The sequence below is a fragment of the Xiphophorus couchianus genome, chromosome 8, assembly GCF_001444195.1.
Source record: "Xiphophorus couchianus chromosome 8, X_couchianus-1.0, whole genome shotgun sequence".
NCBI classification, from domain to species: domain Eukaryota; kingdom Metazoa; phylum Chordata; class Actinopteri; order Cyprinodontiformes; family Poeciliidae; genus Xiphophorus; species Xiphophorus couchianus.
The window spans coordinates 16475588-16502999 of record NC_040235.1 but is presented as its reverse complement, the minus strand read 5'-3'; the positions used below and the strand labels follow the sequence as shown (position 1 = coordinate 16502999).

General features: G+C 37.2%; 1 protein-coding gene across 9 annotated transcripts in view; it reads right to left on the bottom strand.

Moving 5' to 3' along the window:
- Window positions 1–27030, bottom strand: part of dnm1a (dynamin 1a) — a 48016-nt gene extending 20986 nt beyond the window's left edge. For 3 of the 9 annotated variants that reach the window (XM_028025343.1, XM_028025341.1, XM_028025345.1), the window contains exons 1-14: window positions 26618–26778; window positions 18473–18546; window positions 18180–18329; window positions 17829–18032; window positions 17408–17506; window positions 16408–16568; window positions 16179–16321; window positions 15964–16099; window positions 13482–13549; window positions 11892–12030; window positions 7044–7130; window positions 5098–5168; window positions 4957–5008; window positions 2947–2958 (exon numbers count right to left, since the gene is read on the bottom strand). In XM_028025343.1, coding sequence (XP_027881144.1) covers window positions 2947–2958; window positions 4957–5008; window positions 5098–5168; window positions 7044–7130; window positions 11892–12030; window positions 13482–13549; window positions 15964–16099; window positions 16179–16321; window positions 16408–16568; window positions 17408–17506; window positions 17829–18032; window positions 18180–18329; window positions 18473–18546; window positions 26618–26778 — 1557 coding nt within the window. Of the gene's footprint in view, window positions 1–275; window positions 306–2946; window positions 2959–4956; window positions 5009–5097; window positions 5169–7043; window positions 7131–10533; window positions 10673–11891; window positions 12031–13481; window positions 13550–15963; window positions 16100–16178; window positions 16322–16407; window positions 16569–17407; window positions 17507–17828; window positions 18033–18179; window positions 18330–18472; window positions 18547–26617 lie in introns of all 9 variants that reach the window. The other 6 variants (XM_028025336.1, XM_028025339.1, XM_028025344.1 and 3 more) reach the window with 4 other exon arrangements.
- Window positions 27031–27412: the final 382 nt, after the last annotated feature.

Sequence of the window (27412 nt, the reverse complement as noted above, 5' to 3'; positions counted from 1 at the left end):
AAAATAACCAGAGTCACACTTCAACACAGAAATGTTTAGAAATTCAGAAGAACGTGTTTAAAATCATAGACCTTTTCACTGACAAATAATTTCAGAAACGTAATTTCTGAAAGTGCTTCTAAGGAAGATAGAAAACATCTTTCACACAAACTTTCCCCTACATTGATTTTTGTTTTTTAGACACTTCCTTTTCTACCTCACTCTCTGGACCTTGTTCTCTCCTCATTACAGACAACATCCATGTTTTATTTTCTTAAATTGCATGAATTATTTACCTTGTACCGATCGTTTACTCCTCTCTCCGGCTGAGTGAGAATGTGGAGAGAATGTTACAAAGCTATTGCCAACATAAGGGGGAGGGGGGCATTTCGAGAAGGCCAAATACACAGAGTGGTTGTAGCTGCCATTACTGCAGCTGGGGGGCAGCAAGCAAGGTGGGGAGGAGGAAGAAAGGATGCTAAATGACTGGAAAATATTGTTTCATTGGTCATGCACTATGGTGCAAAGGCTTTACTGCTGCACAGCCTACGGCATTTGCCATACAGATTGACACAGTAGCTTTTTAAAGCGAGAAGGTTTCAGGCATTAGGTTACATATTGAATCTGTAGAAAACTCTTTCTAAATACTTTACCATAATGTTACAGTGACCTAGCTCTCTTTGAAATATAAGAAATGACAGTATTCCAGATTTCTCTTAAACCTTCTATGAATTTCATGAACAACATTCGAATACTTGCAATTTCTCCAATCTGACTTATTTCAAATTAATTACTGCAAACTGGAACTTCACTGTAGTCCTTATTATATGGTGGGAAATAATACCTAATGGGAATAAAAATTTGTTGTTTTTTTTATTTTAGGAAAACATTTCAGTTTTTGGAACTTCTTTTCAGTAAGAAAATTAACAAATACATTGTTTTAAAATTGTCTACTGCTGCTCCATTACAATGACATCACTGCCAAAACAAAATATTACCAAGTATATTTGGTTTAGTTTCTTTTGCAAATGTCTTAGTGCACTTGAAATATGACAAAATTAACAAGTAATTTTTCCATCAAGAGATTGAGATTGTTTTAATAGCTCCTTAATATTGACAAAAAAAGTGCTTGTTTCAAGTGTTTACAGATATTTGGACTAGAAACTAGATAAAACTATACACAAGGATTTTATGTTTTTGCAGTGTTTTCTGCCAAAAAACAGAAAACATTATTTTGACCAAACTTAGACTTGTTTCTGACAAATATGATCAGAAAAACAAAATAAAAACCAAAGAAACGATTTATTGCCGAACTATTCCTTGACATTTCTTTTCGCTTAAAATAAATACAGTAAAAATATCACATTAAAAAGAATGAAAAAAAAACATCCCAGTCAACTTCTAAGTGTCTTCTATAAGTATTTTTCACAGCTACAATTAAATGCATTACAGTGGGGTGGTTTAATTTAATCCCCCAACATACCATATGTGGCAAGACAAAACCTATATAGCACTCTTTAAGATGTCAATAAAATTTATTTAGCAAAAGATCAAATTTTTTTCATATTTTTTGTTAATTTAGTGCTACGGATACGTCTCATTTTTTATGCTGGTGCAATCAATAGCGAGTTGGTTGTGGTTACATACTTTTTGTGGGATTCCATTGCACTTTGTGCTGCCCAATAATGTAACTGATTTCCAAAATTTTATTAATTAGGGGATGGAAAAAATGGCATGTGGTTCCTCCATGCCAGAACTGACGCGCTTCTCAACATTTACTCTCACCACAATAACTGAATGTTTCACATTTTCACCTGCAGAATGTGAATACTCATGAACATGCGGTTCAAACTACATTCTGAAAAGAATTTGTAGTATTATGTTTACTGACAACCTTGACTTCTGCTAAAAAAAAAAAATCTAACTGCATATCAAAATGTTGAGAAAAGACTTCCAGTTTTCCTGGAGAATAAGGGCGGTTAAAAAAAACAAAGCTCATTGTTAAACAACATTATGTATTTGAAATATGATTCTACTGGACAAAAAGCTACGTTTAATTTTTAGGCATTAGACTTTTCAAGACAGCTGATAATTTTGGAAGTTGCAGTGTAGTGTATCAGAAAATTGGGGATCTTCACTGCAATTAGCATAATGCTTTAGTGTGCACAACACACTAATCAAGCAAAAAATTTACTTTTGAGCATTTTCTCCCCTTACAAACTCACTCCTGAGTTGTGCTTTTCCTTCCCCGGTGTTAAGGTGCAAATGTAGCAGGAGCTGTGGGGTCTTAAACAGTAAAGAACACCCAGCGCTAAACAGGAAGTGAAGTTCACCGCTTTGTTTACAGTGTGCCCCTGACCTCTGACCCCAATCATGGCGCGTGTTATGACAACTGAAAACAACAGGGGCGCCATATGTGTCTCACACTGCAGGCCTTGTAACTTGTCTGTTCTTTTGTAACTTTGTGTGAATGGAAAAAGGATAGAGAAATCCTCTTTCGGGTTTTTATTTTCTTTTATTATCAGCTCTTTTTTTTCCAGTTAAAGCTCCAGCTGGTGAGAATATGTGGAGAACCCCTCCAGAATTTAACTTTTCTTTTTTGACATGTAACACCACATCAATATTAAAGATGCAAAAGCAATATTAGTTTTTCGCAAGCAGATTGTTGTAAAATATCACGCATGACACATTTGCTGTTTAGTATCCTACCTCTACTGGTGTGTTTGACAAAAGACAAAAAAAAAAGGGGTGGAGAGGGAAGCAGCTAAGCATCTGCCATCTACAAGCATTTAAATTACAAAAAAAACCCTAATATATCCCACACAACATCCAGGGTTTGCTGTCATCTGTGCTTTTAAAGAGAAAAAGCTTAGACATATACAGAAATAATTTACCTCAAGCTCAAACATAATGAAGGCTACTTGCAGACATACATGCATACTGCAAAAGTGCAAACTCAAAACTCACCATGATTTCATCCTGCAGTAAAACCCCAGAGAGGACAACAAAGGGGGAAAACAAAGAGCAAACAAAGAAAAAAACAATTAGAAGAATCATAAAGTGCTTTTGCTTTGTTCTTTGTCCAAGTTTTAAGTCAACAAACAATTTTATTATTTGGACAAAGATAAATAAAATATATTTAGAAAAGGGGATAAACATAAACAAACCAATGTGGCCCAATGTGGAAAAGTTATTGTTACCAAAAACCTAATAAGATGCTGTAGAAAAAACTCCTATCAAGTGTTTTTGATGAGAAACGTGCCATTAATATTTTCATCCACTTTTATTTTCAGAATTGTTGTAATTCATCACTGATTCCTCACGTTTCTGAACAAGGGTTTGTTTAATATCATGCCAACACATCTCAATTGACTTTAAGTTCAGACATTGACTAGACTACCCCAAAACATTCATACTGTCTTTGTGTTTGAGCCAGCACTAGCCAAATGCCTTTGAGTTTCAGATTTATAAACCGCTGGTCAGATATTTTACTTCAGGATTTTCACACAGAGAGCAGAATTCAAGGTTCATGAATAGTACTGCAAGTCGTCCAGGTCTTTTAGCAGTAAATTCAACCCAGGACCATCAAAATACCACCAAGTTTGACTGTTTTTGTGAATTTCTTTTCTGGAAGGTTGTAAATAGATGTTCACCTTTCAAAAACCATTTTTTTCTCTCAGACCACAGAATATTTTCACGTAGGTTTTTGGGTTCATCAAGATGCTTTTTGGCAAATGGAGAGGGGCTTGATGTTCTTTTTTGGTTAGCACTGGTTTACGTCATGGAGCTCTATTTATTGTTGAACCTTAAACAGTGACCTTAATTTAAGTAAGATGTCTGCAGTGTTTCAGATGCTGTTCTTGTTTCTTTTGTGACCTTCTGGATGAATCAGCAATGCAGTCTTGAAGTCATTTTGGTGCTTCACTTCTGGGGAGATTTTCCACTGTGCCATATTTTACCTTTCTGTTATTAATATATCTCACTTTGTCTCTCTGGAGCCTTAGGAATGGCCTCTTCTCTGTTTGTGAATTACTTTAGTCATGCTTTTTTTTCTCTTTGAGATCTTTAAGTGAACTTCATCTGGTCGTGCAGGTTTTGTTTGAATGGTTTCTTGATTGTAAAAGTCTGGTAGTGATCTGGCAGTGACCTGGGTGTGGTTAATGTGACTAAGCTTGGTTTTCCAACCGAGATTACTCACAGCTAATTCAGAATTTTACTGGGAGGTTGCAACTTTTCACATTGGGACAGAATATTTTGGGGGAGGTTTTATTCTCCAATAAAAATTAAACCAATCACTTGAAAACTACCTTTAGTGTGTACCCAGGGTTAACGGGGTCTGTAAAAAAAAATGTTGTTTGATGATTTATAACTTTTAAGTGAGACAAAAGTAAAATTGGCAAGCAAATTAAATCACTGACGTCAAAGGACAGATGTAAAAATTTATTTTTAAGAAGGCACTTAAAAATACAAGGTGCCCTGACCAGGGTTTGAACCCACAACCTTCTTGCCGTGGGGCAACAAAGCTGACAACTGCTCCACTGTGCAGCCCGAAACAATTATGCGTCTTATATTTCCCATCAAAGTTCTCATGTGCTGACAGCTTTGGCTTTCACCAAAGAGCCAAGAAAGTTTGACGCTCCTACAACTGTTGCACATTACCATCCAATATAAAATACAGACGACTGCTGCTTTGCGGAGGAATCGGAAAGTTGCCCATGGTAACAAAATACTATTTAGCTGTGCAACATTTAACATGAGAAGAGACATTGAGCTGAGTGCTGACAGAAGGAAGCCTGAAGGGAAACTGCATTTAGTCCTCTGGTTGCCGTCCAACAGATCAAACACATTTTATTGAATTCAGTCCTATGTTATGGTTATCATGAAGCTCAAACGTCTAACTTTTACTTGGAAACCAATATTTCCAGTCAATGAATATTGATTGGGGGATATAAAAGTGGGCATTTCTGATCGTGGTACCTGATTTCCAGCCGTCTTCTTCTTGTTCATTTGATTGATCCTCTGCTGAGCGCTGCAAAACAAAGAGAAGCTAGAATAAGCCCAGTAAACAATCCCATGACTTGAGGCAAGACGTCGCAGCAAAATAAAAAATAAACTCACTTTGCAAATCCAATGAAGTCTTCATGGTTTGTATTCATGTAGGACAATTCAATATCAATCAGCAACAGCACCTGCATAGAGAGGCGGACAGGAAACTGTCTCAAATGATGCTTACTCTGGTATCTAGTGAAGACATTTTCCAGGTTTACCATAAGAAACACGGATTTCTGATGATATTTTGATGTATTAGTTAAATAAGTTCCACGTTAACATACAGACAACAATGAATTAAAGCTTTGTCACAATATTTTTGTTACATTTGTGATGAAAATAGAAAGCATTGCTACTGCTATCTATCACTATCACTTCTCTATCAGAGAAGAATAAATATAGATTTAAGGTCAAATAGGCTACTTCAAGGCACCAAGAACATTAAGGAGTTCAATTCTATTGCTCATAACACATTGCATTTAGTAATGTTTAAATTGTAAAAGCAGCACTTATTGAGAACTGTATGAACCCAACATAAGAAAAAAAAAAATCAAATAGTCAAATTAACATGTTTTCAGTTTTTGGGTTTGCAAACATATCAGTTGTATATTTAATTCTTATGACAATGATGTTTTTCCTTGATAAAAATGATCATCATGTTGAAGTACATTTCTGCATAAATGTACAGTGATGTCACAGTGATGGAGGTTTTCATTCCTGTTAAGAGGAAGTTGCTACGTTCCACTGTTGCTACACGCTTTCTCAGCATGCTGAGCATGGAATTGCTGGAAAGTAAATAACTTTATGTAATTTGCTGATAACTTGTTGTGAATTTGTGCTACATGAATAAGCTGATTAAAAACTTCATTGCAAACTCACAGCGGACAAAGGCACAAACTATACCAAAATTAGCACGATATTCAAGTGGAAACTAGATATCTTAAGTGAAAAAAAAAATTAAATCACAATTAAATTTCACTGTTAACAAAGGATATGTTTTGATTAAAACTTTGCATTCTCTGCATTCTTCCCAGTTGCAGCTTTGGAGTATTTCCAGTTGTGAAAACAAAACTCGCACATTCTCTAGATTTACAATCTGTCTGTACAGGCACAATTTAGATTAAGTCTAATTCAAATTTACTAAGCTTTTTCTAACTTTAAAAGAAAAAGTTTAAACTTCCCATTGAAAAATAGGCTGTGATGGCTGCAGTGTCAGCCACACAAAATATAGTAATATTTACCAAACATCACACTGGTAAAGTACAGGATTATTCACTCTACTATGCTTATATTTTGCTTTCTTTAAGTGTAGTCATTAATTCACAGAGCAACAAAGAATTGGTTTTGGTTTAGAAATTATTTATTTCCATAATCACATTACCCATTATTTGAAAATAAGTGGGCGAGTGTTACTTTACACTGTTATGACTTTAAAACTTAATTTTTTCTTTGCGAGTTTCCTTAGTGGCAGCTGATCCAGTCCCTTGGCTGATGAACTAAGAGGTGGAAAAGGAGTGGAGCAAGCCAACATGGAGACCTGCAAATAAACTCAAACAAAAACTTGTGAAGGGAAATGAGATTGGCTTACATTAATTTCAGGTTGGGTTTTTATGTGTTTACCCCTTTTGATCAGTCGACATTTAAGTTTCTCTCTGTCTCGATTTGGAAGGTCAGTTTGTTCGAGCTGGTGTTGTTTAGTTGCCAGTTCTTTGAGTAGAGTTTGGTTACTTTGCCCTCTTTTATGGGCCTATAAACTTGTTGTTTTTTTGTATTCCAGCCAGGTTTGTTTCTATAATAAATTCCCCCCCCCCTCTGCGTTAACCTGTGCCTGATTGCATCAGTGCTTCGCCCCTCGCATAGGGGCATAGAAGACCATGATTATCTTTTGTCTCATCAAATATCACATTAAGCTTGATATAAATGTATTAAAAAGGTGAATATGTCAGTAATTATTCTTATCACACATGTAAATAGGCAGTAAAGCATTATGTTTGGTTTGCTTTTTTGAGCCTTACCTGACCCTTGGTGCGGTTTTCTCTGTCTCTGATGTGCTGAGTGACGATTCTCTCCATCTCTTCTCTCAACATGGGATACTGGGCCAGCTGTGAGCAACGAAACCAACAGGTAGGCAGCAAATAAACACACACAGTCAGACGTCGACATACAAGCCCGTACTAAGACACATAATTACACATTCAGCTTCACTGAAACGACACCTTAAAAATCTAGTGTGTTCTGAGGGTTCTGGGGTTTGCCACACACTCTGCTCTTATCCCGACATGCTCTGTGGAAATTTGCTAGATTGAATTTCAACTCCTGAATATCTATTTTGTCGCCAATATGGGGAAAACGGATAAGAGCAGAATCTGCGATATTACCACACAAAAAACAGAATAAACAATGTTCCTGGCAGAAAAGCTTCCTCTTCCCAGCACACCGCGGGTCTTTTTCCATGAGCTCATTGCAAACCCACAAACACAGACGCTGGTGGGTCTCCAATGTGACACGAACACATTTGCCGAAGTGTGAGGAAAGAAGAAGAATCAAAAAAAAAAAGAATCAAAGTAATCATGGTGCAAAAGAAAAGAAAAGAAGGATCACTGTTTCTGTTCAAGTTGCAATGCGTCTTTTAATGTCTGTCTGATGCTTTGATGGATGAAGGGGTGTGTCAGTGGACCACTTTTTGGTCCACAGGCTGAATTACTGCTTCCTGTGTCCAATTACATCGCGGATGATGAGACCACAAGTTGGGGAAAAAATGGGTTTGAAATTTTCAAACTATGGTGGCATTAAAGGTTAAACTATGACCTTGTAAGAGTTTGAAACAGATGATGAGAGACCATTTCTTTAAGGCCAGTTTGTCACGGATGTCCTGTCTACATGTTACAGCTGCCTGTAAGAAGTTAGGGCTGGCATTAATAAAATTACTCTTCTGTCTAGCACCGAAAGATAACTGGAACTTGCTCTGCATGAATATTTGAGGTTTTCTGAATTTCTAATCACTCCATTTTTATTTGAGGGAGATTTCCCTTGTCCAAATTGGAGGCTTAAGGATACGAGATGTAATTTATTCAGAGGGCAGCTGTGAGTTAAAAATGTCCTCATTGTTCCATCACGAATGGAAATGTATCTGATGCGAAGGATTTTATGGTTTTTGAAGCTTTCACAATCACAACATAAGGAGAAAACTTTAAAGCCTTTAAAAATGCAAAGCCAGCAGAAGACTCTGACTCACCCAAATTAAAGGGAAACGTGACGCACTGCAGCTTGAAGTCAGATACAGGATTTTAGAAACTAAATGTGTCTGCTGTCTTAAAAAACTGCATCAGAAACACATCACAGACATAAATTGGGCAATTTTTTTCTGTAAAAATATAGGCATACTGTAAGATTGGCATGCAATGCAAGGAGTCCAGGGACAGAAGGGACGAGACAGGGAGGAAGCTCTTAAACTGGTCCCTTTGCGGATTTCTCTAAACATTGTGTATTTAAATATAGAATCAATACGTACTCCATGTCTCAGAAAAGACAATCAAGATAAACATCTGACAAAGCAGAGAAATCCCAAAGAGGTCACGCTTACAGGAAGCAGCAGGTTTTATAAGTGTGGAGGATGAAGAAGATGAAATGGAGAATGAAGTAAAGAGAAATGAATAGACGCTCAGAGCGTGCCAGTTAGTCAGCGAGTGATCAAAAAAAAAAAAAAAAAAACGGTTCAGTGTATTTAACCAAACGTACGAAGACAGAAAAACACAAACCTGTTTCCAAAAAAGTTGCCACGCAAAAATATATTACATATATTTATTCCAAAACTCTGCCAGGGTAACAAGAAAAAGCTAAACTTTGTAATCTCCAAAATACAGGAGATCTGCAAAGCTGAGCTAAAGTTATTAAAAAATAACTTCATAATCTGAACAAAAATCATTTGACCTAAGAGATTATTGGAGAATTATAGCCAGTCTCTATCCAACTGTTTCAAAAGTGAATGCAGATAAACAAATTTAACTTAATTATGTTAGAGCATCATCTTTAAATGCACTTGACGCATTTGTGTAAACAATCTGATCTCTAGCTGAATCAGGCAGTCACTGATTTTTGGACTTAAAATTCTGCAGTCCAAACATTACAACTTAGAGATGCAATGTAAGCCACACATATTCTCCTCTGCTGCTTTAGAATGTATGCAAGTGCTACTTAAATGCTACAGCAATAACACAATAATAACAATTATTAATGTTATGCCACACTATGCAGACACTCTGTTTGCACTGATGAAGTTCCTCTCAAATTATTTGAATAATCTGAACTCTGTCTCTGCTGTGCTTCAGCATTGCCTCCAAACCATCTACTTAACTATTTTGAAGTCATCACTAATATTTGCACTTTTGCACTTTTGAGAGAGAACACATTTTCTGCCATATTTTCATCTATACAACTTACCAGATTCACTATGTCATAAAATATCTAAATATTGTGTTTAAGCAGCTTAATTTCGGAATGCAATGAATGTCCATATTTTTATTTCAAACTTTAGGCTAATACAGCTACCACATCTGAACTGTTATATTTAATTACATTTAGGTTAGTATTTTAGCTTTTTTGGAAACAAGGTTAAATGACTATAACCAAAATAAATTAAAAGGTTTCTAGACATTAATAGATGAAATAATAAATATAACTATCTATTACATGCATTTAATAAGCTGAGAAAATAGGGTCAATAACTTAGAGAGTTGGAGACAAATGACAACAAAAATATACTTAAAATCCCAATTAAACGGTGTAAGGATAGACTGATATTTGCTGGGCAAATCTTAAATCTGCTTCCCCTTAAATGTCAATCAAATTTTTATTATTTCTTCTTTTCATTACTTTTACCAAGCTAATTTATGTAAATGATTTAATTTAAATACATAAGCCCTAGACATAGTGAACTCCTATGTTATCCACTGAGTTATAAACTCCCCATCCTAAAGATTCTATGATTAGGTATTGATTAAGTAAAAAAACCTATTGCTTTTCGTCTTCTTATGGACTCACACTAGCGTCAGTATATGGGTGATATTAATGGTCTTTAAGGAAAGTTCATGTTTTTAAAACACTTTGCTATTATGTCATTTATCGCCAAATGTGATACTTTATTATTATTACTTTAGTAAATAAGAAACTTTTGGTGCAAGTTAAAATGACATTTTCTCAAGGAATTATGAACACGCAAATTATAAACCAGCTCCATTATAGCTTTATTCCTAAAAATATTCAACATCCATTTATTTTTGTCTTACAACTAAGCATTGACACAATTCAAATTTTTACATTATAATTGTTGTGTGGAAATGCTTGATTTGGCAACTTATACTTTATGCTTTACTAAATATAAAGCCTCTAATGATGCATTTTAAATCAACGTAACATTAGCTAAAACATCTCCAGCCATCAGTCTACCCATACCTGTTAGCTTAACAGAGATACTCAAAGTGTCTTCTATTGACTTTGCCATTTTACCTTGTGACTACACTTCCGAATGGTGGAGGTGAGTTCGCTCACTACCATATCTATACACTTCAGTGTGGGCTCCTTCAGCTTTTGGATCTGCTTTTTCACTATGGCCTCAAAGGCCAGGTCAGGGGTGAATAACCCCGTCCTGTTGGGATAAGCAGGCAGCACGAGAGAGGGAGAAAACGGGACGAAAACCAAAAGAGACCAAGAGAAAAGAGCAAGTGAAGGCATCAAATAAAGGGTTGGGACAGGAGACAATTAAAGGTTGAATGATAGAAAAATAAAAAATGAAAGGGGAGAACGTAAAAAAAGAGACACAATAAAATGAAGATAGAGAAGACACAAGAGATTGGAGATGGGAAAAGACAAGAAAGAAGTTGGGGGTGTTGGAAGGACAAACAGCACAGAAGGAAGAAACTGCAAGTGAGACATTTGGTTTTCCCTGAAGCCATTCTAAAACAGGACAGTGCTGGAGTCTCTCTCTACAATAAAAGAGGAAACAGAAAGAAAAAGACCAGAGAAAAAGTTAGAAATAGAGAGATCCCCCAGCTTGAACAACTCCGCCAGCCAAAACTCAAAGCAACACACAGCAAGACTGCAGATGTGCACCTGGACGTTCAGCCAAGACGTCCCCCCACCCAACCACCCTTCCACCCGAAGCGCTGACCCTTTCTCCTCCCATCCTCCGTGTCCTTCAGCTTTCAGCTGGAGCCAAATCCTAACATATATTTCCAAAGTTCTCCAAGTGGTTGCAGGCCTGTTGAAATCATTTGGTCATGGTGGATCCATTTGGATAAAGACTTTTGCTCATTGCTCTTGGCCCAGCTCTGAAACATGCATCCCCGAGGCACGCTGAAGAGCCGCTAGGCCATAACTTTTCATGGCTGCAGGTGCACGGCTGCAGTCCCACACACGTGAAAGCTTGGAAGCTGACGTCATCCGAGATGGTTGCGGGACAACTTACATCCTTCAAAATGTGTTAAAATGTAAGCAAGGCCAATTAATAAAACTGAAAATTAACAAAAAGGAACACCTGACAGAAATTCGTCTTGAGATTACGTAGTTTTGCCTTGTCAACAATCATATTCTGATGACTTTCAGCTTCCACACTGGATTTCTTTTCACAGCACAACCATCAACCATAGGCAGCCTGTCCAGCCAAACCCGTCTGAAGCAGTACAACAGGCAGGCAGGTAAACAGCAGCCCACCCTGCTGCTCCAAGCACCCCCCTCACTGTCCAACAAACGACAAGGGCTGGAGGTAGCTAGGTGGTTACAGCCACAGGGAGTGAACGACTGAGGGATGAGGGTTGAAAGCAAGACTGAAACATGTGCTAACCACTGTTTGTTTTGGGTATTTTTACCTTCTTGGTACACTGCCTAACTGTATTGACTAGCTCAGAAATGACCATGTCCACACATTTGGTGCAAGGCTCTTTAATCTTCCCAATTTGCCTTTTCACAATGGTCTCAAAGGCCATGTCCGGGGTGAAGAGGCCAGTTCTGTCCAACACGGAGAGAACAAGCCACAGGAGGGCCACAACAACGACAGAAAGGTGTTGAAAATAAGAGAGAAAGGAAGACACAAGGAGGGTTGGGTGGAGAAAATAATGTTAATTTTCAAGATTTACTCTCCGTTTCAGTCACACAACTTTAGAAGAGAAGAAGAGAAATTAAGCAAAAGAAAAAGATCTTTTAACTTCTTATACTAGTACTGGCTTATTGAAGATTGATTGGTGCAATCTCACTAAGTGGATATTTCTAGAGATTTAGCAACTTATTACAATATTAGCATTGGAATAATATAATAAGTGGAAATTTTCACATTTCCTTTTTGGTCTTTGTACAACATGAAAAATATAAGACACAACAAAAATGGTGAGAAAATATAATTTAAATATAATCCAGTTAGATTCTTGCAGCCATTTGGCAGCACATTGCCAATATTTAGTAAACCAGATTGTGACTGGTTATGGCAAACAAGATAAAATAGACTGTTGTACAATACCAACAATTTTCAAATCTCACTACATCTCTAATGGTTTTTATTACTCTGTGTTATTATGTTACATTCATCAACACACTAAATTCTCTTAGTCTGAACTTAAATCAACGTAACATTAGCTAACATTTGCTGAAAATCACTACCTCAAGGAGTGAGAAAACATAAAAGTAGATGTTTGAATTAATTTAATTAATATTAATAGTCTGAAGCGCAGAAGTAGAAGCAAAAATTGAACCAAAGGACCAACTACACATTGCAACATGAGATTAGTCTGATGTTTATGTCTTATAAAAAGTCAACAATACTGTACATCTAGATACACATAATTTGAGAGAAAGTTTCTGGGCACTTGAACATTGATTAGAATTAGGATGTTGGATATTGTCCTTTTTTTGCTATTGAATGGTTTTTAATTTTGTTGAAGGGGCTGAGAATTGATTTCCCGTTCTCTGATCTTATTCAGTAATCTGGTGCCTTCAACAGGAAGGCTTTCAGTGAGAAAATCTGAGAAACATGCCTTCCTGAACTGACGAAAAACATTTTGAAACCTCTCTTTTTTGTGTGTCTGTTTTGTGTATTTCAATAACTGGCACCTTCTAAATTTAGTTTTTTAAAGAATGTGGCAGCTGGTTGGCTCCATATTTACCATGATGATGCACATGACATATACTGATCAAATCCTGCTGGGTTTTACCAACCAGGCAGACACCAGCATGAATCTGTGAGCACTTGAAATCTCCAAACTTGAAGGTGTCTTTTAATCACTATCCAATTTCCAAACTCCCATATTTGAGTGTATTTTGAAATCAGCTGGAGGCAGAGCAATTTGTTTTAAGAGGTCTTGGCTCAAAGTGCAGCAGCTTTTAAAACAGGCGTACTAATTGACAGAGAGAGATCGAGGGAGGTTAAGTGAGGAAGGACAGAGAAATAAGTTGAAAGGCGGACGTGCCTGATTCCATGAATGTTCTTGATTGCGTAGCTGATTTCCTTGCGGAGTTCTTTCTCATCAAACTCCATCTGAAAAACAGGCGGCGAGGAAATTAAACATACATACACACACACACACACAGAGTAGATTCTGGCAAACAGGGGGCAGACATCACGGGAGTTCATCTATTAACCTTCAAGCATCTGTTTTTAATATATTTGACCAAATATTTCTTCTTTATTTAGTGCAACGCCACATTTATTACCTGCATTCCTGAAGCTAAACGTTTTCTTCGGAAACACTCTCAATAAACACATAAAACATGATGATGAATCATTCGAGGCTTCCTGGATTTTCAGTCCACCCTCTGGTTAGGAAGCAACCTGCTCTGTCCTCGGTGGGAAACCCATTGGGACGTTTTATGTTGCCTCAGTCGACTACAGTGAGTTTTATATGCGCAGAGGGAGGTTGAGAGAGGATGCAAGAGAGAGCTGGAAAACCGGGAGGAAAAGGCGAGGAGGAAACGATCTGGCTATGTAAAAGAAAGGAAGTGAGGGACAGGTACGTAGAGGGGATATTTGACTCACTACCATCATTCGTCAGATGGATGATTTAACGTCTCATAGCAGGAAATCCACAGGTTTATTTAGATTGGCATTGCTCAAATGGTGGGGAAACTCCTGCTCTTGTGCCTGCGTGGTCTTTGCCATGATTTACTGACACACTAAAGGGAACTGAGCAGTCATTGATGTTATTATCTCCACACTTGTTTTTCCTGCTGTGAACATTCAGAGTTTACCTGATGTAACAGATGTTTTTTTTTGTTTTTTGGTTATTTTTTTTTAGGCCACCGGGTCCAAAAACATTCCCAGACAGGTCAATAAAAGGGTATTTAAAAATCCTAGCACAGACAAACTAGTCTTGACCTTTTGGCAACAGACATGTACAAGCTAGGAAAGAAAGATTCATAGGAGCAAGTATCATTTTGTCAAGTTGGTTCAATCTAATACAAAATTTCTATAACAAATTTTTAAATTTCAGTATCTGAGTCTCTGGCTACATCCAACTTCATGTTTTTGTGTCCTGTGCATGTTTTTTTGCAACTATCACTGCTTATTTTCATGAGCACACCTCATGAAAAAGTCAAGCAGGTTACAGGGGAGTTACAACAATAATAAACAGCTCTCTTGGGAAATGTATAAATACAAAAGCAGCATCTGCTCTTAAACTGCCATGTAACTAAACTGCATCAAACTTCCCATTCCCAAGACACTTCCACCACCTTCGTTAGCCCTCCAGCACCCGAAAAGACAAAAAGTCACGCCATATAAAAGGAAGAAAGTATTCTGTCTCATACAACCCCCTGATATAAACCACAGGTCTCAAGAAATCATGTAATCACAATGGCAAGATATTAAAATTTCCCTTGCAAGGTATAGAATGTACAGGACTGACAGATTCCTTCCTAAGTTTGAACCTCCGTACATTTATTTATTCATTCATTTTTGCTTTGTTGGTCATGTGGTGATGAATAAGCCATTTTGAAAGTTTATAACAAAGTTTACTCAGAAAGCAGTCCTTGGAAAGCTGTTGTGAGGAGCATCAAAAACCCTCAAATGTGTAAAAAGTTCTCTAAGACGTGTGAGGGAGATGCAGCACTAATGTAGCACCTAAAAAGTTGGTTGAGATTACATTTTGTTTTGCTTTTGTGCTTCACTTTTCTTCACTATTTTGCTGTAATCTACTAAGAGATCACAGTGAACAAAAAACAACTCTGAGGTAGAGGAGGATGGAACTAAAATTTAGAAATGAATTCTAATAATTACTGTTTGCGTACAAGCTAAAAACTGAAAAATTATAATTAACAGAGACTTTGTCAGGCTTCAGAGAGAGACGATTTGTTTCTTTGGGTAAAAACAAAATGTGTGAGCTGAGATATGAGTTTGCTCCCCAACTTTTAAAAAAGGGCAATAAAAAAATCACAAAAGAAACACAAATCTGTTATTGCAATGATTCAGTGCAATAACTGAACGCATTATATTATTTTAATCATCAATGTACCCCATAAAATAAGGCTGTAATTATGTGATTTTAAAAAAATCTGTTGTACAAAAAAATTTATTTATGTGATTTGGAATAAAAGGGGAAAAAAAACAGATGGGAATAAATATGAGTCTGGAAAATGAGACCATAAAAATCCAGCTTTAACAGATTTGCATACAATTATTTACAATGTAGTTTTACAACAATATTAAACAAATGTTGCAGATTAGTTTCCATTTTACATCCTGGATCTTGATGTCATAATTTTTTCTTTATTTATTTATTTATTTATTTATTTATTTTTGCATCATAAAAATGGAGCGCCAAACATCCTGGCATAAATTCACCTCCTTTTGTTATCTTAAAATAAAAAGAAATAAGTGGAAGTTATTCATTCTGAAAGCAGGGAAAGCATTATTGGTCCATATTGTTGCATGCACGCTCTTTGTAGAGTACCCACCTTGACCAGTTCGAAGGGGAAGCGCTCGTGAAAGATGCGATTGATCCTCGCGCCACCAGACAGCTCGGCCGTGTCGATCTGGTCTCCGGAGCCCTCTATGCACTTCTCAAAGTCCACTGAAAACTGCTGCACCATTCTGCAAGAAGACATGGACACAAGCATCAGCAAGCATCCACCTACCTCAAGTTCAACATTAAATCTGTTCGTCTGCTTACTGAAGGAGAGCCTTTGTTTTGCGGGATGGATCATCAGGTCTGAAGTTCTTGTACTCCTCCACCTCCTTCTCTATGGAGAGGAGCTGACTCTGCAGCTTTGCCCGCAGACCCGGCAGGGTGTCCCGGATGTGGTTGGTCAGTTGCTGTGCAAGTTAAAAGGTCACCACTATCAATTTTAGGGATGTGGGATAAAATGAGAAACAGCATAGAGCAACACACTTTCCCCCACCTGATTAAGGACTTTCTGGAGGTAGGGCGTGCCCATGCGTTCAGCCAGGTGTCTGTAAGCAGGGTGGGTGAGGAAGAACTTCCTCTCAGCAGCAATAGCAGCATTAATATCCTTCTTTCCATCGATGTCCTTCTGGCTTCTGTTAACCACACCGATGTAACCTGGATGCAAAATATCGGCACTGAGTCTAAAAGGTTGAGATTTACAACAGGAGGAACTGACCCAGGTAATTTTAGGACTTCCTTAAATTCGAGACAAGACAAAATAAGAAGGAGAATCTTGGATTATTCTTTAGCCAACAAGTGGATCTAACTGATTCAGATGTGTTTCATGATGTAAGCCTGAGTGAGACACAAAAATGTTATTACAAACTAAAAGATGTACATTCGTCCTACGCCATGTTTTGAGGACAAGCAGGAGAAGAAATGAAAAAGAAAATAGCTGGGAGAGTTCAGGGGAAAAGGATCCCATTTCATCTCCAATTTAGTTTCCTGATCCTTCACTCTGGTAAAAGTCGTTTCATGCTCTATAACCAATGCAAATCCGAGCCAGCAGCCTTGTAAATCAGAACATCCGCGACATTAGACGGAGAGCAGGCTGGAAAAACAAGGAACATGAAAATATTCAAAAACACATGCCTGGGCTCTGACCAAGTGTCAGTGGAAAAGAAAAGACTGAATCAGCAACAACAAAAACCCACAAGATAGACACAAGACCTTTTCCACAGGGAGATTTTCCCCTTTTCTTAAAAAAAAAAAATTTTTTTAAACTCTCTCTGCTCCAACTTCATGACTTGATTTTTTTTTATTTTTTACTCAGATCGGATTTATTTCTGTCTCTCCTCTCATTCTCTCACCCCAGCAGTCTTAAGTTTTTTTTCCCCCTTTTCTTCTTGACCTGGCTTTGAATATGCCTGCCTTTCTACCACAAGAGGGAAACAATGTGTTACTGCGCTGCCCTGAGGTGGGGAAAAGAAGAGTGTTTATTTGTGGGCTCTCACCCCTGCGCAGGGGAAGCAGCTTGTTCTCCAGGATGTCTTTAGCGTCTGTCCCTTCGTCCATCAAGTCCAGCTTGGTGATCACCCCTATGGTCCTCATACCTACAGTTTGTAAACAGATTGATCAGAAATACATTCAATAAACGCAACATGATCACATGAATGCTCTCAATTAAGGGTGTGAAAAAGGGGTTAGACCAAAATATTGGGTTTCTATGTACAGAGTATGGAAGATATTTATATTTCCAGATTTAAACCATGTCCAGTACTCTAAACATGTTTAGGATTCCTGACAATAATGACTATTCAAAACAATAAAATACTTTGTGGTTAAATTTGTGAAATTTGCATTTCCTTTTAGTAAAAGCGTTTGATTTTTCTCTGTTGTGTCAATGTCTGGGTTTGCTGGCATGCATGTCCTCACCCTGAGGGTCGACCTCTTTGGCAATTTTTAAAGCGTCAGAGTTGGCCAGATCAGAGTTGGCCGGGGAAACGGCCAACATGAGGCAGTTCTCCTTGGTCACAAACTGCAGTAACATGTCTCTGATCTGAGCCTCGATGTCTGCAGGCTGGTCTCCGACCGGCACCTTGGTCATTCCCGGCAGGTCCACCAGCGTCAGGTTCAGCACTGCGAGAAGGAGAGGGAACAGAAGAGCTGAGATCAATCAAAACAAAATGGACTGCTAAGAAATTAGATCTTGATAAGGTAGAATTTATCATACAGAGCCTCATAAAACATAATCAAATCTATGTGTGATGCAGATATCAGGCTTACCATGAGGAGAGTAAACGCGCAGGTTGATGGGCACGGGAGAGATGCCCTTATTGGCTCCCGTGATGCGGTCAGTCTCTGCCTCAATCTCTTGTCGCACCTCATCAAAATCTGTGAATTTTTTGCCCTTGCAGTGGAGGAACTCTGCATGTTCTGAGTTGGAATATATAAAAAAAGTCACATTAGTCAGTAATGGAAGTGGATAAAGTTCTCCCTGCTTTCTGATACCTCTTATCTTGTTTTTGTGAGTAAATCTTTTTCATTTGAATTATGTTTCTAAGGTTCATGTATTTCACCTGTAGGGCAGTTCATCAGCTGAAGAACCAAAGGTCGACGGGTCACGATGCCAGAACCACGAGGAAGGAAATCCCTGTAACACAAAAACAGACAAAGAACATGTTTAATGATTAACGTAACATAAAAGGCAGAAAGACTAAAATTAAATATCTTTTTTTTATTTTTTTTATTTTTAAATAACTACCAATGCTAACATAGCCTGACTTGGAAGAATAAAATGTGTTTTTCTTCCCCATTTTATTTATTTATATTTACAAAATCAAACACCTGTGATTGTTGACTAACAATCAACTTACAAAATTATTAATAATTTTATTTTACTAATGAAAATAAAAAATATTAATAAATAAAGTAAATAAGTAAAATAAAGTTATTAATAATTTTATTTTACTAATGAAAAATAAAATGAATTTGTAACATAAATTAATACAAATAAAATTTTGCTTTTAAAAAATCCTTGTCAAGTTATGAAAATTACATTTGAATCACAGCAGCTGGATTTCAACAATTTAAAAAGAAACTGACATGCTACAAAATGAAATATATATATATAAAAAAACTTAAAATAAAGATAAAAAAATTCCTTGTCTTTACATTCTGTCACTTGAAATACAGGAGTTATCTGATAGAAAATATAAATAATAATTTTTGCTTAAGAATATAGTTTTTCTTTACAGACTTCAAGTCGAGCCTGGTCTGGATTATCATAAGTGTGGGAGAAGCATGTGATTATGACAGTATAAGAGGTTGTTCCCACCCTTATAACAATCAGGACATTTAGATGCCGTCTTGTGTGAAGTACACTGTTTTCTTTTGCTATTTATGCAACCTTTGTGTCAACTCGCCTATAGCCCTGTAGACACTTCAGCCAGCTGGCAAGCCTCTCCTCATTCCCTGATGCGTAATTAAGGCACTGCTGAACATACATTTACTTCAGTTTTCTAAGAATATTGTTGGTGTGTTCTTTTTACATTGACTATGTATGTGCATATTTAAATACATACATGTTTTAAACACTCTATTACATTACAAAGCCAAGCTGTGCAAAACAATCTGCCACCAAACACAGGAAACTCTGAAATAAACATATCCAATGGCATACAAAAATATGCATGCTTGTGTATGAAAAGAAGCTGTTTTACATGTACTGTATAAAAAAAAATTACTTTATATTACATAATACAGTTCATAGTCAGCCACTTTTAGAAACAAATGTATAGTATTGAAAAGTTTATTTATTTCAGAACCTGAATTCACAAAGTGAAATATATTATATGTCACACAGACATTTGCTTTCAAGCTTTTATTTCTGTTAATTCTGATGAAAATTAGAGTATTACAGTAGAGCAACAAAAACATTTTTAAATAGATAAAGGTCATGATTCAGGTTCTTGCAAACATCACTTTATTAGTATGAGAAATACACTCAAACAAAGTATTGTTCTACACATAATTTGGTCAGAAATGTTTAGCTAAATGACTTCACACCACAATATGTTCTGACGTGAAAAGAAACAAAACAGCTCCATCTGTGTAATTTTATTAGTAAAACTACTTACAAATTAAAGTGACATATAATTAAAGTAACCTTTTCTGAAATATCTATTGTTTATTTCAAATGTCTTTATTTTTTATATATTTTGTTAAAGACATTATGCAACAAGGGCATAAAAAAGGAAGGAAAATTATATGATGTAAGAATCCGTTTAATTCTTAAAGCAGAATATACGTATGTTATTCTGCTTTACCACAGTAAAGGGAATCCTTCTCTCTGGTAGCATTTCTGTGTCCCATCTGGTCTACCTGCCAGCAAATTTTTCTGAGTGATGCTTCCCCCCCTTTCCTCCTGGTTGGACACGTTTCACAGAAGACAGATGGTCTTAACTGCAGGTCTTCCTCTTACACATTTATTCCTCTTAAACTGGCAGCCGTCCTCCAAATAATGAGCACAGCCACAAACAGGATTTTTACATCTGTCTGTTTGCCCACAGAATAATACATTTGTCACTCTCTACTGTTACATAAATCCCTGACCATTTCACTAATTCCTTCAGGAAAGCTTCCGCCCCCATCAATGTCCTCTATTGTTAAATCTCCCGCAGAGATGTGGGAAATGAAACAGAAACACCCACGCAATCCTTTCATCAAGGAGACGAGGGGACTAAAAATTATAAAACTAAGCAACCAAATAATATAAGACAGATTTTTTCTTTTTTTTTCATAGTTGCATCAACCTACTTTTGGACAGCACTTAGCTGTTGTACAACCATTAATCAATACCTGTCTCAGTCCTCTTTCAGTCCTAACAGAGTCTCTGGTGTCTCCATTTACCATAACCGCTCCTGTAGAGACTCAAATCGCCTTCAGTTTTGCAGATTTGTGATTATGCTGCTGCAATTACTTTCCTTCTAGGCTTTTGAGAAATCTTTACATGTGGTGCCAAAATTTGTCTGTGTCTGTAGAGTTTTTCTTTAGAAAAAAAAAGTATCTTATCTCTGGGGTGGAAGTGCAAAATCAGCACCTAATCGTTGGCAGGTCATGAGGAGTTTCAGAAACAGGTTCTGTTTTGTACATTTCTTGTTTCTGCAGATCTGGCAGAAATGTGAACAGTGAAATTCAACGCAGCTGTCCAAAAAAGTACTTATTTGCAGTCAATCCCTGATTTAACAAAGGAAGCAGGTAATTTTTCACATAGGGCTAGACTCTTTTGGAGTTCGTTTGGAGAACAAATTCTATGAATCAGATAATCATTTCAAAACTGTATGTTGAATTTGGAACTGATATCTTTTTCTGATTTATTTCAAATCAGTTTGAAGCTCATTGAAGTGTGATTAAAAAAAACAAGATACCCTGCATATATGGGAGCAAATGGTCTAAAGTAGCACTTTATTTGTAACTATGGACAAATGTCTAGTAAAAGCCAGTAACTTATTGTTTTCTTTAGTTATCAATTAACTAAAGTGATGCACAGCAGACTGTGTTTTCATGTAGAATGGTCAGTTTTTTGTCATGATTTAACATGATTTTTAAAGCATACATTGTTTTTTATTATTATTTTTCTCAGTTTTACAGTTTTACAAATATAGTTGAAGAATTGGTGGGTTTATGCGTGTCCTTTACATCCTCTTTGTACTGTTTTATGTGAGACATATTTTTACGTCTAATGACCTGAACCTAGCCCTCCTTTGCTGGTTGTGTTATGTACATCACCTCACTTCCGATTCCAGACACGGTTGGACACTGAGCCTCGTCTAATCCTCCTTTAATGCATGGAGTATTACGAGTCCTGACAGCAATGAAGCAGCACAACAATGTGTGTGTGTTTTCCCCCACGTGCTCTAAAATTAGAGGATGCTTCTAAAGTGATGAATAAATAATGCACATATACATACAGGATAAAGGTTGGTGGTAAAGCCAGCTGCTTTCCTGGCGGCTCTGTGGTGGGAATTGAGGCTTAGGTCACATCCAATGGGAGAATGTATTGAAGGCAAGCAGAGATTAGTGCTAATCCCCTGTAGCAGTGCCTCAATAAATGATGTCCTCTCCCCCACTGTCTCTCAGTGAATGCTGTCTCATCCTATCTATATTCAGTTCTGTTTCAACCGTTTCCCACAGTTAAAGCCACATTTTACAACATCCATGAACTTTCTCAGAGGTCTCTATGAAAAAATGCAAATGTATAACTTATGATTTTTACTTTCACAATCCTACCTATACAAATGTACTTATACAAAATAATTTTAGAAAACATCTTCCCTTCAAATTTCCTTTGTTGGGGCATCAGAGCCAATGACTTAAAAAGGCTCAGAAAATTACTGGCAACCCTGAGCATCCTCTTCATTAAACTGCTTCACAACAACAGAGTGTCTTCAGTCAGAGGCTTCAAGAGAACGGCTGTAATACAAACCACTGCAGGAGATTGCTCCTATCCACAGCCATCAACATCTACAACGACTCTTTGAGGAGGATAATGTGATATGATTTGCAGAACAGAATTTTATATTTCAAAATTGAAATAAAGGTTTCCTGCAAGAGTGAACTTATTTTTTCTTCAAATTTCCAAATTTAATGATTTAGTAATGCAGCATTTAACTCGAACAACAATTCTTAGAAAACAGAATAGGCTGAATATCCGTTTTCGTTTCAAACAGGGATCCGACACCATGTCCTTCTTTCTGCATTAATAAAGACGGCATCCCTGCTCCTAATATTAGACACAATAAAGTGTTTCATGCAGCTGCAGTTCACTGTCCTACTCCTCACTTCCAGGCCTCTGCCTCAGCGTTATGTAACACAACACCATCTTCATATCATCAGCTTAATGTGGGGGTGGGAACGGTGATGGCAGCTGGGAGCGAGGAATCACAGGCTGTAGTTTTGCAGCGAGGTATTAGGTTCTGCAAGTCAGCAGGTTGGATAAGCCGTAAAAAACGCTGCAACATCATGCTCCTCAACTGTCTGCATCCCAGGAAAACATTTATCTGTGTAAAACCTGGTTGTCTTTTCTTACCTCAATTTTCGCCATACTATCAGTTTCTGCTGTAGCTCATCATTCCTTTCAATAGGAATTAGAAAAAGTGTTGTTGTGAATGAACATTTTGAATTGAGTTAAAGAAACTAAAACTACTTAACATTATTTCTGTAAAATGACGAAATAACTGGAAGATGCAATAGTACGCAATTTTTGTTGGGTTTAGGAATTAATAGAGAGAGAGAGAAAGACGGCGAGAGAGAGAGCTGTCCGTGGTTCTGAAAGTAACTTTGAAATGTATGGAGTAATGACTGGGATGGATGAAAGGTTCAGCAGACTAAATTTAATCCATTCTGGAGCCAAGTGAGAAATATGTCCCATTATTAAATGCAACAGTGTTTCACTCAGAATCCTAGTATCAGAAGATATCATCATTTTTACCCACAATGCAAGCTAAATGTAGCTTTTGCATGACTATAGGCTCTCATTTCAGAATTGACATTTTAATATTAGCTTTTTAACAGTTTTTTATTTCACTTTGGAATAATGAATCACTTCTCAAACTAAACAAAAATGACTTTCAACTCTGGGTCCTAATTGCTGCTCAGTTGCAGCTGCATGTGTTTGGCACAAGAGACCCGCTTTGTCTAAGATAATTAGACTCTGGTGAGTTTAAAATACTAACTGGATGACAGTCATAAAAGGAAGACAGTGCCTTTGCTCATCTCTTTATTAAAGAAAGACAATATTATTTACAACCAAACCTGTGGTATTAGTGGTATGTGTGAGAAGACGTTTTTAAGTAAAGAAATGACTGACATTTCAGATATCTGCCTTATTGTTATTTTATGTATATTATTTAAATATATATGAACGACACTAGCAGGTTGGATTTCGAACAAAGAATGGCAGAAAGAGGAAGTTAGAAATGGGAGAAACAAAGATGTGTGAACACACTCTGTTGTATGTTTTTATTGGCTTGAATAGATAAAAGAGGCAGAATAATTAAGTGGTGGAGGTGGAGAAGCATCTGAGCAGCTGAACTTGACAGATAAAAACACAATTGTTTGTGTTTTACATTTTAAAAAAATAAGAGAAAAAGAACTGCATATCCAGCAACTAAAACATCTGCTGGAAAGATTTGCATTTCTAGAGGTAGAGGTTTTCAACTTGCTACCAAGTCTCCAAGGTAAAGAGACACATTATGAGCTAGAAACTGTTACTATGACAACAGCCGTGCGAGTTCAGAGTAGCATTTTTCAAAATGAGTGTGAAGAGAGCTTTAATCACTTGAAAAAAGCAAAGTGTTATTGAATCAGGGTCTTTCTAAAGAGGTGCAAAAATTACATGAAGCAAAAAAAAAATGCTTTTACAACAACTTCATACTATTAAACAGGAATAGGAATCTAAGAAACTGTGTGATTGTGGCAAAACATTCACACAAAATCTGATAAATGAAGAAAATGTGCTTAGACATGAAAACAAAAGAGGGGATAAATACCAGAAGCACCCATAAAAAAACTGAAAAAAATATTCATGGAAATTGTAGAACTGAATGAATGAAGAGAACATGCTATTTGCAATTTATAAAAATCTAAATCTCAAGAGAAAACCAAAAAAGTAAAGCTATTTTAGGAGACAGGTCCAATCAACTGGAAAAATAAAGTGTGAATATGGGTGATTTTAAAAATAATATCCTATCAAAAGTTGCATCCAACCATAATTTATATCATCATTGCAGTTATGATTGGGTTTCAATATACTGTGTAACTCTAATATTCCCTGTCTTGTTCTTTTTGTTATTTTTTTTTTTTTTTTGGTGACAGTAATTTTCTTCCATTACACAAAATGCTTTGTGACTTTTATCTTTGCACTTTACATTTTAGCCTTATTTCATTTTTGATGGAACTGATGATATTTTTTACCATTTATTTACTGATTATATCTGCTGCGTTTTTGTGTTTCTGCAAGATGTGTTTTTCCATTAGGGAAGTTTCCAGATAATGTTAAGATGTTTCCGCAGCTGTGATAGTATAAGAAACCTGAAGACATCTTGGGTAAAATGCTTAAACTGGCAATTGTCTTAAAGGACTGTCATGTGTGGAATGTAATTTGTACCATTGTTTGGCCCTGCATCTCAAAGAAGAATTAGAAGTTTCTCCTGAAATCCTTATCTGCTCTCTGTCCTGCCAACATCCCGTCCAAGAGGTGAGAGATAGTTCATGAGGTGAGGGTAAGGATTGTGTTTGTGGTCCATCTGGCAATAGAGATAAGATCAGACATTGGGAAGGTGTTTTCCTTGCTGTGACTCTATAACGATGTGATGTGACTGTGTTCAGGGCTCTTCTCCTGACTGTGTTCAGCAAGACGGGTCTTCAAACGCTTTGCCTTTGAATAAAGAAACTTAAAGACAAAGATTAATCGTTCTCTTATTATTGAAAAAGATTCTCATTCTTTAATAAATGAAATTTCCATAACACCATTTTATTTGAATTTATTTCAGTGTTGTTTGACTTCTTCCTTGAGTTTTGTTCACTGCTGTGTTTTGCACCTGTGTAGTAAATTTGTTCATTGGAATCTAAGTGTTTATTATAATTCCCCTTTGAGGCACATGACAGCATCATGTGTAGATTATGCAGACATGTAAACAGAAAACGTGGCTCGCCTACTCTCAGTTAGGATGGAGGTGAGCTGCCACCAGGTGAACTATGAGTGAACCTAAGAATAACAGATCTGTTACCAATCTTTGGACTAACTCACAAGCTGGGTTTGGACATATGTTTTGTTCCAGAGAGGTCAATTATTGCTATGATACTTTTTTTTTTCCAAATGTGACTTTATCTTGTTCACTTTAAGACATAATGCTGAATCACATCGACTGTATCATCCATGAAACATCAAAAAACAAGCAAGCAGATTTTTCTTTGGTTTCACCAATGCTACTCTGTGTGCAGTAAGCTTTACTTCCAGCATTATAAACACTGCGAGACAGATGGTTTGAGCTGAGCTGAACGGGCTCAAAGCTCAGGTGGACTCATTTCCCCTCACTGCAAGGTCACCATGCAGCGACTGCCGCACACAGATCAGATTTGCTCCACTTTGCTTCGTTTCGTCTCTTTCAGCAGAAACTGCAGCTCTGACAGACAGGAAAACAAACTGGACACGGTCTGAAAGCCTCGCAGCATCAGTTCTGCAGACTGTTCTGCGCAGAATTAAAACAGCCTGGAGAGGGAATCACTAAAAGCAACACAAGCAAACAGAAACTGTCTCCGTTGCCAGAAAGTCAGCAGCCGCACTTACTTGACTTTCTCAGGATCCCAGGGGGATTTATGATTTTAATTGAAATAATAAAATACGGTTTTATACGAAACGTGCTTCTTTTTTTTTACTATATTGCCTAACAGGGAATACTGGTCCGTGAATGCATCATGCGGGAGTAAACAGATAAACTTCACCGGGGATTTATAGGCCTCAAAAATAATCTGATTGCCAGCGCGCTGCCGGTGACAGAAAGTGGGAATAAAATCCGAATAACTCAGATGATCATGCGCCAGTTTGGTCAATCTAACTCTTTGGTCAATGTGTCCTCTGACAACCTGTCCCGTAATGGAGATGTAAACTGGGCCGCCTGCGGGAGCGCACATCCCTCGCTGCCTTGAATAAAGCTACTTACCTCCCGACGAAGTTCTCCAGAACCGAGCTCTTCCCCGCGCTCTGGCCGCCCACCACGGCGATCTGCGGCAGGTCCAGGTTCGCGTTCTGCCCGATGGCCGAGAAGGCATCCTGCATGCGGTTCACCAGAGGAATCAGATCCTCCATTCCCCGGTTCCCCATCTTTGCGGTGCTAGAGGATAGTCTATCCTCCTTGTCAGCGCAGGAGCGGGTTTATTTATCTATCCTCTTCGTGCCCGCAGGCCACCCTGTCTTTCAGAGGGAGCTTTATGCTTTTGTTTTTATTTTACTTCTTGCTTTGTTCCCTCATTTGTGGGTCTTACTTGGCGTGTCGGATCACCTCAGAGAGATAGGACTCTTTCCACGATACTCCTCTACAAGCACCGCGGGGAGGAGGAGGAGGATGATGATCTCTTCCATAGGTGGATCCCTGCAGTACATACAATGAACCACCTGGTGGCGTGTTTTATCCAAACATTTTTGCTGAGTTTCATAAACACCATTTCACAGTGTTATTTTTGCATCATTAAATCGTGCTTAATTGTTGTACTCGCATACACTGATAACATTTGTATCAAAATAAAAAAAATTGAAGTCAGAATTTGGCTTCAAAGCAACAATCAGAATCAGTGTTCTTTATTAATCACAAATGACAAATTATTAAGTTTAAAATGTAAATAAAATAATTCAAATTCAGAGCAAAGCCCCTAATTCGATTTTTTTTCCTTTAAAAAAAAAAACAATACAAATAATAATTTTGCAATTCTGTTTTGATTTCTGGGTCAACCGCTAAGGG